The sequence below is a fragment of the Microcebus murinus genome, chromosome 6 (assembly GCF_040939455.1).
Source record: "Microcebus murinus isolate Inina chromosome 6, M.murinus_Inina_mat1.0, whole genome shotgun sequence".
NCBI lineage: Eukaryota > Metazoa > Chordata > Mammalia > Primates > Cheirogaleidae > Microcebus > Microcebus murinus.
Window position 1 is genome coordinate 106969557 of NC_134109.1, and position 12777 is coordinate 106982333.

The 12777-nt window shown below is 36.0% G+C and overlaps 1 protein-coding gene across 11 annotated transcripts in view; it reads right to left on the reverse strand.

Annotated features, from left to right (window-relative positions):
- Positions 1-12777, reverse strand: part of MYO9A (myosin IXA) — a 257752-nt gene that overhangs the window by 78705 nt on the left and 166270 nt on the right. For all 11 annotated transcript variants that reach the window (XM_076004523.1, XM_076004524.1, XM_012768294.3 and 8 more), the window contains 3 exons: positions 6939-7061; positions 2482-2562; positions 639-749 (listed from right to left, as the gene is read on the reverse strand). In XM_076004523.1, coding sequence (XP_075860638.1) covers positions 639-749; positions 2482-2562; positions 6939-7061 — 315 coding nt within the window. The remainder of the gene's footprint in view (positions 1-638; positions 750-2481; positions 2563-6938; positions 7062-12777) is intronic.

Here is a 12777-nt window from a genome sequence, read left to right on the forward strand (position 1 = left end):
ATATATTATCATAGGGGAATGGAAGAAGAAAAGAAAGAAAGGGTCTAATTATCCCTTTTGTGAGAGCTATATGAGAGACCAAAGGAAAAGTTACTTAACAAGAACCTGAAATTTATAACAAGAAAAAAGCAACTGTGGCATCTACTACACGGCATAATTGAGAATGAAGCTTTCCATCCAAGTAACAAAAAAGACTCGCTCAAGTGCTGAATAGCTTCAATATAATTTCTATATCCATAGCAGCAGTAGCTGATAATAGTACCTGGTAAGCCTTGCTGGCAGCTTCCTATGAAAGAAAATCTTGCTGAGAAAACTTTAGAGAAAACCAAATGAAATATTTTCTTTTGACTATTTTGACTGAACTATTTCAATTAGGAGTAAACAGTACTGGCAAACATTCTGATCAAATGAGAAGAGCCAAGTACTAGATTCTGTTATAACAAGCTTAATGAGATTGCTGCCATTTGATGAAAGTGAGTATTTGCTATCCCTTTTCAATTCTGTATACAAAAGGTAGAATGGAAAGGAAGAAGAAAGGGAAATTTAAAAAAATGCACTATAAGAACTAATAAGCAAGATATGTGGGAGTAATTTACTTGATGTGTCTACATATTTAAAAATCACTATAAAAACAAAACCTGGAAGGAATATTTGGAGCTGTATCCTGATTGGCGAATTCGAACTGTTTCCAGCATCCCAGTGTATCGAAGCTGTCTAAGTACCAAAGCATCACTGAATCTTAAGGGCAGCTAAAACAAACAGAAAAAAGATTAATCCAGAATAGTGTAGATCTCCCAATTAATATCTGTCTTATAAGCATGGCTAACTGTTGAATATCTAGAGGTTGACTGTGGGTTATCTGGTTCAGATATAGCTAAGGTGATGGGACAAGCTCACCTCTCAATTTTTCTAGTAGCTTCAGAAAAGTTCTGATTGCTCAACCCTAGGGAACAGAGAGAAACCAAGCTTCCAGGCATCTCTGGTTGGGGAGCGAGAGGACCTTAACAGCTCCAAAGGAATGTAGTTGCCCACAAAGGCCACATAGTCCAGTCACTAACAAGTATAAAATCTATAACAAGATTAACTCACTTATACATAGTGAAGAGCTGTATTTTTGTATTTTATTATGATTTTATCTATAATCTCACTAAGAAACCATCTGTCCCACTCTACTAGTTGCTTTGGTTAACTGACAGCTGAAAGATTCTTCTAATGACCAGTACAATGTTAACAGTAGCTTATTTCACTAAATACTTTTTGCTGATGAAACTGGTATAAAACACTGTAAAACAGACCATTTCTGTAGTCACTCAGAACTAATCCCCTCATTATATAAGCACTGACAAGGAAGAGGTTACTGGAAGACAGTCACTCAACAGCAGTCACAATACCCTATCACTCCCAGGTATCTCAACAGGCATGTTTTCAGCCATTTAAAAGAAGATGTATTTGGAGCTTCTGCTATTTCTCCCTGTTCTCTAAATACTATTTTCAATGTTTCTCTAAGGCAATCCCAAACATTTTCCTGTAGCTAGGTGGCAGATACAAGCAGTCAGGGAAAAGAATCAAATTGGCAATTTGTGTTAAGTAATAATAGCAGCTAACATTTATTTAGTACCTACTCTGTGCCCTGAAATACTTTATTAATTGAACTCTTTGTATAGCAAGGTCTCAATTAATAAAAGAAATTCAAACTACTACTACACTGTAAATAAAATAGTTTCCTTTTTAGTCAATATAAAAGAAGAATAGCTAATATTTACCGAGCACTTAGTACAGGCAGCAACATTCTAAGTACTTCACGGAAATTAACTCAGACATACTCACAAAACACTATGAGGTTGGTCCTATAATTACAGTGAATTACTATAATACACAGAAGAAAATATTTAAGCAACAGAAAGTAATTTGTTTAAGGTTACAAAGCTTGTAAATAGCAGAGATGCAGACTGTTTATTGAAAATTAAGAAAGTTATAATTCCTACAGTATTTTAGCTATTTAGGCCAGAGACCATATTTTCCTATGATGAACATAAATAAACACGACATTTACATTCATTATATTGTGAAAAGCTATTTAGGGGGACTGTCATAGAAAAGAGAAAAGAATCAAGAATACCCACAGTATTCTCCCTAAGTTACAGAGACAAGAATCTCTAAACATTTAACAGATATAGCTTACATCCAAACAAGAGAAATTAATCTTAGAGTAACAAAAGTTTCATAAAAGAAAACTCTTTTTTTCTGATGAAACTTTAAGAGGTATTTGCTCCTCAAATTCTAGGTGATGCTAAATCAAACCCACATAAATACCTTACAGGTAGATAAATGTGAAAATTAGAATATCCATAAAAAATATTTATGAAACACTATTTTCCTTCTAAAAATTATAGATAGCCCTTCCCTTATTCTCTTAGGAGAATTTAAAGATTAGTTTGAAGTAAGCTGAGCTATATGCTCCCATTTACAGGACATTTTTACCTTTTCAGCATTAGAACGAATGCATTTTACAAAATATGGTTCTGCTTGACCAAGTGTCTCCATCAGCTTGCTTAATGATGCCTGCAATACAAAGCAATATAATTATCATATTCTCCATTCAAAAATGGCAATAAATAATTTATAAATATAACTATTAATGTTGGCAAAATAAACAAAAGTAGTAGCATACATAGAAAGAGGTTTGTTTCTGAAAAACACATTGTATATATTCCCTTACTGGTTAAATTAAGGATAAATAAGGCTAACGATGGTAGTATAATCTTAAAGCCTGACAATAGTAAATACTACAGATAAATTTCAGAATAATTAAGTATAGAGTAATTTTTTCACTTTTCTCATATTTCATGAAACATGTCTATTCAAACTCAAGTATGCTAGAACAACTTTAAAAATCATCCAGTAGGGGCAAGGGTATGGTGGCTCATGCCGGTAATCCCAGAACTTTGGGAGGCTAAGGAGGGAGGACAGCTTGAGGCTAGGAGGTTAGGAACAGCTGAGCAATACAGTGAAACCCTGCTTCCACAAAAAATTAAAAAATTAGCCAGGCACTATGACACACGCCTGTAGTCCCAGCTATTTGGGAGGCTGAGATGGGAGGAGCACTTGAGCCCAAGAGTTTGAGGCTGCAGTGAGCAAAGCCTGCACCACTGCACTCAAGCTTGTGTGACAGCGTCAGACTCTCTCTTTAAAATAAATAAATAAATAAATAAAAAATCATCCAGTAGCGTGTCCATTAAGGTATTTCCTTGCTTTATAATAAATATAAAGAGTATATAATGATGTCCCCTTTTTCATTCCTGGTAATTGTAATTTGTACCTTCACTCTTTTTTCTTGATTAGTCTGGTTGGAGGTTTATCAATTTTTTAATCTGCTCAAAGAGTTGGCTTTTTTGTTTCATTAATTTTTCTGTTTTCAATTTCATTGAATTCTGCTATTACCTTTATTATTTCCTTCTTTCTGCTTGCTTTCAGTATAAAATATTCTTTTAAAATATTCAATTTATTAAGGTTGAAGCCTAGATTATTGACTTGAGACCTATCTCTTCAAATTTACTAATTCTGAACTAATAGATATTAATCTAATATAGTTAATTTTTATTGTCAAATATTACATTTTTAATCTCTAAAAGTTCCATTTGAGTCTTTCATATCTTTTTTATTTAAAAGTACAAATGGCCTTTATTGGTTGCAATGGGAAGTGGAAGAGAGGAGCGGATATGACAGTTCCCTCTTATGGGGGGGGGTATCCAGAGACACTGTCATAGCCTTTCAAAAAAAAAAATTCTGTTTTCTCATCATATTCATGTTTTTGTTGTATCCTTGGGCATATTTAAAAGATTGATAATAACTGTTTTGAAATTTTAATCTACTATTTGTATCATCTCTGTCATTTTAAAGTCTGTTTCTTATGATTGTTTTTTTTTCCCCCTCTATTATGAGTTTTTTTTTTCTTGATTCTCTAAGTGACTAGTAATTTCTGATTGGATGCTAGACATTGTGTTTTACATTGTTGGATTTTGTTGTATTCCTATAAGAATGACAGACATTTTTCCTGACATGTAGTCAAGTCACTTAGGATCAATATGATTCTTTCAAGACTTGCTTGTAAGCTTTGTGAAGGCAATGCCATGCCATTATTAAAGCAATATCCTTGTGAGGACTCTGCCTAATGCTGCGGTACCAACAGGTCATTCCACTCTGGCTGGTGGAAACAAAACTATTCCTCTAGTCCCATATAAGTACCAGCAATTGTTAGGCCTACAGAATTCTTCTGGTGTTTCTTTCCCCAGTTTCATGGAGTTTTAACCTACATAAGCTCAGACTAGTAGTCAGCGAGAGAGACTCAAGATCTCCCAGCAGATCTCTAGCTTTCTCTCCATGCAGCTTTCTCTTCATTTATTCTGCCTCACAATTTCTAGTTGCCTCTACCTCTCTTTCTCTCTTCAATTAGCAACACCACTGGCATTTGTTTGGGTTCCTTCTTCCTGGGCTGTAGCAAACTACTTTTAGGCATTAACCAGGGGTTTTCCTCATTAAATTCCCTGTTCTTAGAGATCACAGTCCAGTCCCGCAGTGTTTATTGTCTAATATCTGAAAATATCTGACTCATATCTTTTGTCCAGTTTTATGGTTGTTTACAGCAGAAAGGCAAGTCCTATGTCAGTTAACCCTTTGTGAAATCAATTATTTCATTTTCATGAAAACAAATATTCAAAGTAAGGACATAGATTCAAAGACACCAGGGTGCCATCCATCTTCACACTTGCAATTTTCTCATCTATCATTTAGTTTCCTCAATGATATTTATCTCCTAGAATGCACAGAAAACTTTAGATAATGCATATGTGTGAATTAGACAAGATACATATGTATATATTTGGTAAGGGGCCTGGGAAACATGCTACATATTAGTCATTATCAGTGGATGGCAGATGATTTATTTGTTTTAGCTCATCTATATTTTCTAAATAATAAAAAATATTATTCCTATAATAATTTAATAATCCATTAGAAATACTAAAGATGATATTTTTTACAAAAATCAAAAATAATGCATGAATATAAATTAAGACTATCTGAAATTCCTGAATTTGGAAGGATTTTAAGGGAAATGATAGCACTGTGATTATAACTAAGTTTTTATTATAGTAGCTATATGATTTTCTTCAGATTAAAAAATGATTTCAGTATAGCACCTATAAAAGATCCAAGGTAACAAAACAAAGGACACTTAAACAGCTTAATGATTCTATCCTTCATAATCACAAGATTAATGGCCCCTTTTCAGATATCCACATCACTGAGTTACCTTTTGATCAGAATTTGGTTTCCCATGGTGATTTGCTAATCAGGGGAAATATGCTAATAAATAACTGTATCAAGTCTCCTTATGACTCATCTTTATATTGTAGATTAATAAACTTTGATACTGTTTTACACAGCCATGTGTATCACTCAAAGTGATTTTTCCCCCAGAAGCCATTCGTCTTTGCATTTCTAATCCACAAAGTGCAGAGAACCACATGTGAGGATAGCATCAAGGTACACACAGACATGGCTGAGAAACATTTCTCATCCTTTTTACTTCACAACCAAATGCCATTAACGCACAAAATTATTAAGACTATTTTAAATTCATGACAGAGATTTCGTTATATTCAATTCTCTTTCTTTTAAACGTATTAGCACATAATGAGTTATTTGGTTCTTCAATCTTGCTTTCTTTTTCTCACCAAATAGCCTTCACAGATTCAAATTTTACTGTAGGTCTATCATGAGAATTATCTAAAATACTATGACATTTCTAACCCACAATTTGAGGAACTGTGCTCATAAATCAAATAAGATCATATATAGGCCGGGCACGGTGGCTCATGCCTGTAATCCTAGAATTCTGGGAGGCCCAGGAGGGAGGATTGTTTGAACTCAGGAGTTCGAGACCAGCCTGAGCAAGAGCAAGACCTCGTCTCTAATAGAAATAGAAAAAAAATGGCCGGGCATGGTGGCGAGTGCCTGTAGTCCCAGCTACTCAGGAGCCTGAGGCAGGAGGGTCACTTGAACCCGGGAATTGAGGTTGCTATGAGATAGGCTGATGCCATGGCACTCTAGCCCAGGCAACAGAGCAAGACTCTATCTCCAAGAAAAAAAAAAAACATACAATGACAAGTTAGTAGATAATTTAGGTTCAAACATCCTGATTTTAAAAAGAGAACTAGAAAAAGTGTTAACATATACAAATAAAGCTAACATGAATAAGAAAAATTTTTAGCAGTGAACACTGCTTCTGTAAGTAATATAAGCATGAGATAGAGTAAAATTACACAAAGCACTCTTACCCACCAGATATTCTGCTTACTTCCATAAGTATATCAAATGAAGAGAACTTTAGAGAGAGATGATTTGAAAGAATGAAAGAGATAAATACAAAAGTAATTGGAAAAGTTATTTTGGAAGTAACTTGGTTAATTTCTTATCATATTTATTCCCAAAAGCCAAAAAGGAACTGAATTTCTCTGCATATAAAGCTAAAATAAACACACAGAAAAAAACACAATCTCATTTACTTAAATATCAATAACAGTGGCATGAGGTTTAAGTAGAAAAATATATATATCATTATGCTAACAGTGACCATATCTCAGTGGCAGGGTTAAAAGGCAGATTTTATTTATAATATCAATTTTCTGTTCCCTTTCTCCTCACACCAAAAATAATGAATTACTATTTAGGATAGCCACTATCCAGAAATATACGGATGAAAAACAGAGACACCTGACCTTTTTTTCATCTCTGGTACTCCTTTCCAAAATGACCAGGAAAATATGGCTTTTCAGTCACATGAGTGATATTCAAGTATTTTGCAGATCACTTTAACCTTTCAAGAACAATCCAAAAGAAACAGATTCTAATTTGGTATAAGTAAAATAGCAAATAACCTGAAACTGGGCACTGATGCTGGGAGGTTTCTTCTTCTTGTGCAAATGAAGAAGAGACTTGGTAATCCGATCTTGTAGGGTCAATCTTGTCAGATGTTTTAAAGAATTTACTTCCAGCAAGTGCTGAAAAAAAGGAAAAAATATATTGCTCATATAACTTAATCTAAAAGCAGAAAAAAATTCTTACTAGTTTTCATTTCCTCTCTATATGACCATTTCCTATCTTACATGACTGTAATGAATATGGAAGATTGATACTCAATACCACACTATCCTTCTGAATTCCTCTAGAAGCTGGAAAGTTAAAAAGAAAAGTACACTTCCCAAACTCTCTTGCTTCTAGAGTTCTGATTGTCATTTAAGTTCCTTAATCAAATGCCCACATGTGAAACTGGGAAGGTGTAACTGAGGCAGAGGCTCTGGATAGCAAAAATGCACTCAGTAAAGGTACTTTAGTTTTCTATGGTCCCAGCATCTAGGCACTAGTCTTGTGAGTGTCCAGAGGCAGAGTGCCAAACATTTACATTGTCCCCACAACCATACTAAATGCAGCTTAGCCATGTGGAGCAGCTTCTTCAGGATGGTTGGATCACACCACAGGTGGTATGTGCCTGGAAGCAGCAGCTGCACTGACAGTTCCCTGATTTCCTGGCTTTCTGATTGATTACAGCTGGGGTCACTTCTGCAATGCTGTTTTAATATTCAAAACTCTAAGGTTACTAATGATTTTACAAGCACCCAACTCTCTGAATTAAGTCCCTTTCTACTTAAAAGTATTTGAATCCTGATTTATAGAGACACTAAATTAAATAAAATACCAACCAAAGCTAATAGTAAGTATGCCAGGGACATACACACAGAAACACCAAAGCACAGTCCCTATTAACCCTCAACCTGCTGTGCTACCCTATAATCTAATTAGGAAGGTAAGAGACATGAAACAAAGTATACAAAATAAAGATAGCAAAAAAGTATTTGGGGACTTTTTTTAGCCACTTACAGCTTTTTAAACCACACTATATTTATGGTAGTGAGTTTATAAATGGAAAGAATATATCTACACAGATGTCAAAGTAGGAAAAGTCTTACTGTATAAGAAGCACAAGACTGTATTAAAAACATGATAAATCTAAAAGTCTAAAAATACTAACTTTGACAATATAAACATTAAAAACTAAAAAACTTTCAAGGGGCAAAGAGGATAACACTTTTTTTTCCAAGAATGTGTTATTCATTTATTTTATTTCAGCATATTATGGGAGTACAAATGTTTAGATTACGTATATTGCCCTTGCCCGCCCCCCTAGTCAGAGCTTCAAGCATGTCCATCTCCCATATGGTGTGCATTGCACTCATTACCTATGTATATACTCAACCCCTTCTCCCCACTGCCATCTGCCCGATGCCTGATAAATGTGATTCCTATATGTGCACTTAGGTGCTGATCAGTTAATACCAATTTGCTGCTGTGTATATGTGGTGCTTGTTTTTCCATTCTTGGGATACTTCACTTAGTAGTATGGGTTCCAGCTCTATACAGGGAAAAACAAGATGTGCTTGTTTTTCCCGTTGTGCTTGTTATCACCGTTGTTTCTTAGAGCTGAATAGTACTCCATGGTATACATATACCACATTTTATTAATCCACTGATGTATTGATGGGCACTTGGGTTGCTTCCACAGTTTTGCAATTCTGAATTGTGCTGCTATAAACATTCCAGTGCAGATGTCTTCTTTATAGAATGTCTTTTGTTCTTTTGGGTAGATGCCCAGTAGTGGGATTGCTGGATCATATGGTAGATCTACTTGTATCGCTTTAAGGTATCTCCATATTGCTTTCCACAGAGGCTGAACCACTTTGTAGTCCCACCAGCAGTATATGAGTGTTCCTAACTCTCTGCATCCACGCCAACATTTATTGTTTGGGGACTTTTTGATAAATGCCATTCTCAGTGGACATAAGTGATATCTATTTGCAGTTTTGATTTACATTTCCCTGATTAGAGATGTTGAGCATTTTTCATGTGTTTGTTAGCCATTATTCTGTCTTCTTTAGAAAAGTTTCTGTTCATGTCCTTTGTCCACTTTTTGATAGGGTTGTTTGATTTTTTTCTTGCTGATTTTCCTGAGTTCTAAGTAGATTCTAGTTATCAACCCCTTATCAGATGTGTAGGATGTGAAAATTTTCTCCCTTTCTGTAGGTTGTCTGTTTGCTTTCATGACTGTTTCTTTGACTATGCAGAAGCTTTTTATTTTTTTATTTTATCTTTTTATTTCAGCATATTATAGGGGTACAGATTTTAAGGTTTGAATAAATGCCCTTTCCCCCCTCCCCCCACAAGTCTGAGTCTCCAGCATGACCATCCCCCAGATGGTGCACATCTCACTCATTATGTATGTATATACCCGCCCCCTCCCCTCTCCCACGTGCCCAATACCCTATTACTGTAGTACCTATGTGTCCACTTAGGTGCTGCTCAGTTATACCAGTTTGCTGGTGAGTATATGTGGTGCTTGTTTTTCCATTCTTGGGATACTTCACTTAGTAGTATGGGTTCCAGCTCTAACCAGGAAAATATAAGATGTGCTATATCACCATTGTTTCTTAGAGCTGAATAGTACTCCATGGTATACATATACCACATTTTATTAATCCATTCTTGGATTGATGGGCACTTGGGCTGTTTCCACAGCCTTGCAATTATGAATTGTGATGCTATAAACATTTGGGTGCAGGTGTCTTTTTTGTAGACTGTCATTGGATCTTTTGGGTAGATGCCAAGTAATGGGATTGCTGGATCAAATGGTAGATCCACTTGTATCGCTTTAAGGTATCTCCATATTGCTTTCCACAGAGGTTGAACTAGTTTGCAGTCCCACCAGCAGTGTAGGAGTGTTCCTCTCTCGCCACATCCACGCCAGCATTTATTGTTTGGAGACTTTTTGATAAAGGCCATTCTCACTGAAGTGTATCTCACTGTGGTTTTTATTTGCATTTCCCTGATGATTAGAGATGTTGAGCATTTTTTCATATGTTTGTTGGCCATGCTTCTGTCTTCTTTAGAAAAGTTTCTGTTCAAGTTTCTTTGCCCACTTTTTAATAGGGTTATTTGATTTTTTCTTGCTGATTTTCGTGAGTTCTAAGTATATTCTAGTTATCAGCCCCTTATCAGATGCGTAGGATGCAAAAATTTTCTCCCATTCTGTAGGTTGTCTGTTTACTTTCATGACTGTTTCTTTGGCTGTGCAGAAGCTTTGTAGTTTGATCATGTCCCATTTATTTATTTTTGTTGCTGCTGTGATTGCTTTTGGGGACTTCTTCATAAACTCTTTGCGTAGGCCAATGTCTAGGAGAATGTTTCCAACTTTTTCCTCTAGAATTCTAATAGTTTCATACCGTAGGTTTAAGTCTGTTATCCAGCGTGAGTTGATTTTTGTGAGAGGTGAAAGGTGTGGGTCCTGCTTTAACCTTCTACACGTGGCTATCCAGTTTTCCCAGCACCATTTATTGAAAAGGAATTCTTTTCCCCAGCGTATGTTTTTGTCTGCTTTGTCAAAGATTAGATGGCTATATGAGGATGGTTTTATATCAGGATTCTGACATCTGTTCCACTGGTCAATATTTCTGTTTTTGTGCCAATACCAGATTGATTTAATTACTACAGCTTTGTAGTATAGTTTGATATCTGGCATATTAGTGCCTCCCATTTTGTTCGGGGTCTTCTTTGGTTCCATACGAAGCATACAATTATTTTTTCTATATCTGTGAAGAATGCTGATGGGATTTTAATAGGTATTGCATTGAATCTGTAGATCAGTTTGGATAGTATAGACATTTTAATGATGTTGAGTCTGCCGATCCACGAGCATGGTATGGATTTTGCTTTTTAGTTTGATCAGGTCCCATTTATTTATTTTTGTTGCTGTTGTAATTGCCTTTGGGGTCTTCTTCATAAATTCTTTGCCCTAGGCCAGTGTCTAGAAGAGACATTCCAACAGTTTCCTCTAGAATTCTAATAGTTTCATACCTAAGGTCTAAGTCTTGAGTAATTAAATCAGTTTAGTATTGGCACAAAAAAAGGGATATTGACCAGTGAAACAGAACTGAGAACCCTTATATAAAGCCATCCTCGGATAGCCATCTAATCTTCATAAAAGCAGACAAAAACATTCACTGGGGAAAAGAATCCTTATTCAATAAATGGTGCTAGGAAAACTGGATAGCCACATGTAGAAGGGTGAAGCAGGATCCACACCTTTCACCTCTCACAAAAATCAACTCACACTGGGTAACAGACTCCCCTTCATTTCTGAAATTCAAGATTGCTGAGCACAGCAATCTTATTATGGCTGACAAGTTTTTTCCTTTCAGGATTTTGAATATCTCATCCTACTATCTTCTGGCCTATAATGTTTTTGTGGAAAAATGCAGTGAACTTCTTACGGGGGGGTCACTTGTACATAACCAGTTGCTTTTACCCTCCCACTTTTAAGAAAATTACATAACTTTTTCCCCCCATTGCACTTTTCATCGACTAAAATTAAGTCCCTCCTGTGCCTCCAGTGAAAGCTCCGTGACAGCAGGGCTCTTGTCCTCATGTTTCCCTGGAGTTCTCCCCCAGGACCCAGCACCCAGCATGTGACAGGACACAAAGTGGCAGATCCAGAAACATTTGTGAGAAAACTGAAGGCACTGTGAGTGTAGAATTTGTGGGCCTTACTCTTCTATAGTGGCCATCTCTTTTGGACATTTTGGGCAATTTAAGTCTTTCTTTTATTTTTATTAGCACTCCTTTATTTTTCATCATTCATTTGGTAGTGCTAATTTAAATTTCTATTTATGTATTTATACATTCTTTTATTTTATTTACTTATTCTTTAGGATATCATGGGAGAGTCTAGATTTGCAGGTGGGGATCTTCGCAGTAGAGAAAACCTCCCCTGAGCAAAGCTGCTTGGCTCTGTTGAGTTCTCCTCCATTTGCTATGACAAGTGTCCTCCTATCCTTAATTTTTACCAATTTGATTATAATGTGCCTAGGTGTAGGTCTCTTCTGGTTTATACTATTTGGTCTTCTTTGGGCTTCCTAGACCTGGATTTTTATTTTCTTCCTCAGGCTTGGAAAGTTTTCTGCCATTGTTTGTTTGAAAGTATTTTCTCTACCTTTTCCCTCTCTTCTCCTTCTGGTATGACAATAATACATACACTGCCCCATTTGATGGTATCTCATAAGCCCCTTTAGCCATCTTCACTCTTTTTCATTCTTTGTTTTGTTTTTGCTCCTCCAATTGGATGATTTCCAGTGACCTGTCTTCAAGTCCTTCCTGGATCTTTATTCTGCTTGATCTAGTCTGCTGTTTAAACACTCTACTGGAGTTTTCAGTTTGGTTATTGTACTTTTTTTTTTTTGGAGGAGACAGGGTCTCACTCTTGCTCAGGCTGGTCTCAAACTCCTGACCTCAAGCGATCCTCCTGCCTTGGTCTCCCAGAGTGCTAGGATTACAGGCATGAGCCACCACACTAGGCCTAGTTACTGTATTCTTCAACTCTATGATTTTAATTTTTTATACTATCTCTGTTGAAATAGTCAGTTTGTTCATGCATTGTTCTCCTGACCTCAGTGAACATCTTTCTAGCCATTCTTTTTTAGTACCTTGTGGGGCAAATCACTTATCTCCATTTCAGTAGGGCTAGTTTCTGGACATTTATCTTATTTCTCTATTTGAAATGTAATTCCCTGTTTCTTCAATTTCCTTGACTCTCTGTTGCTTTCTGCACATTAGATAATACAACAGCATCTCACAGTCCTCAAACTGGCTTCATGTAGGAGAAGGAGCACA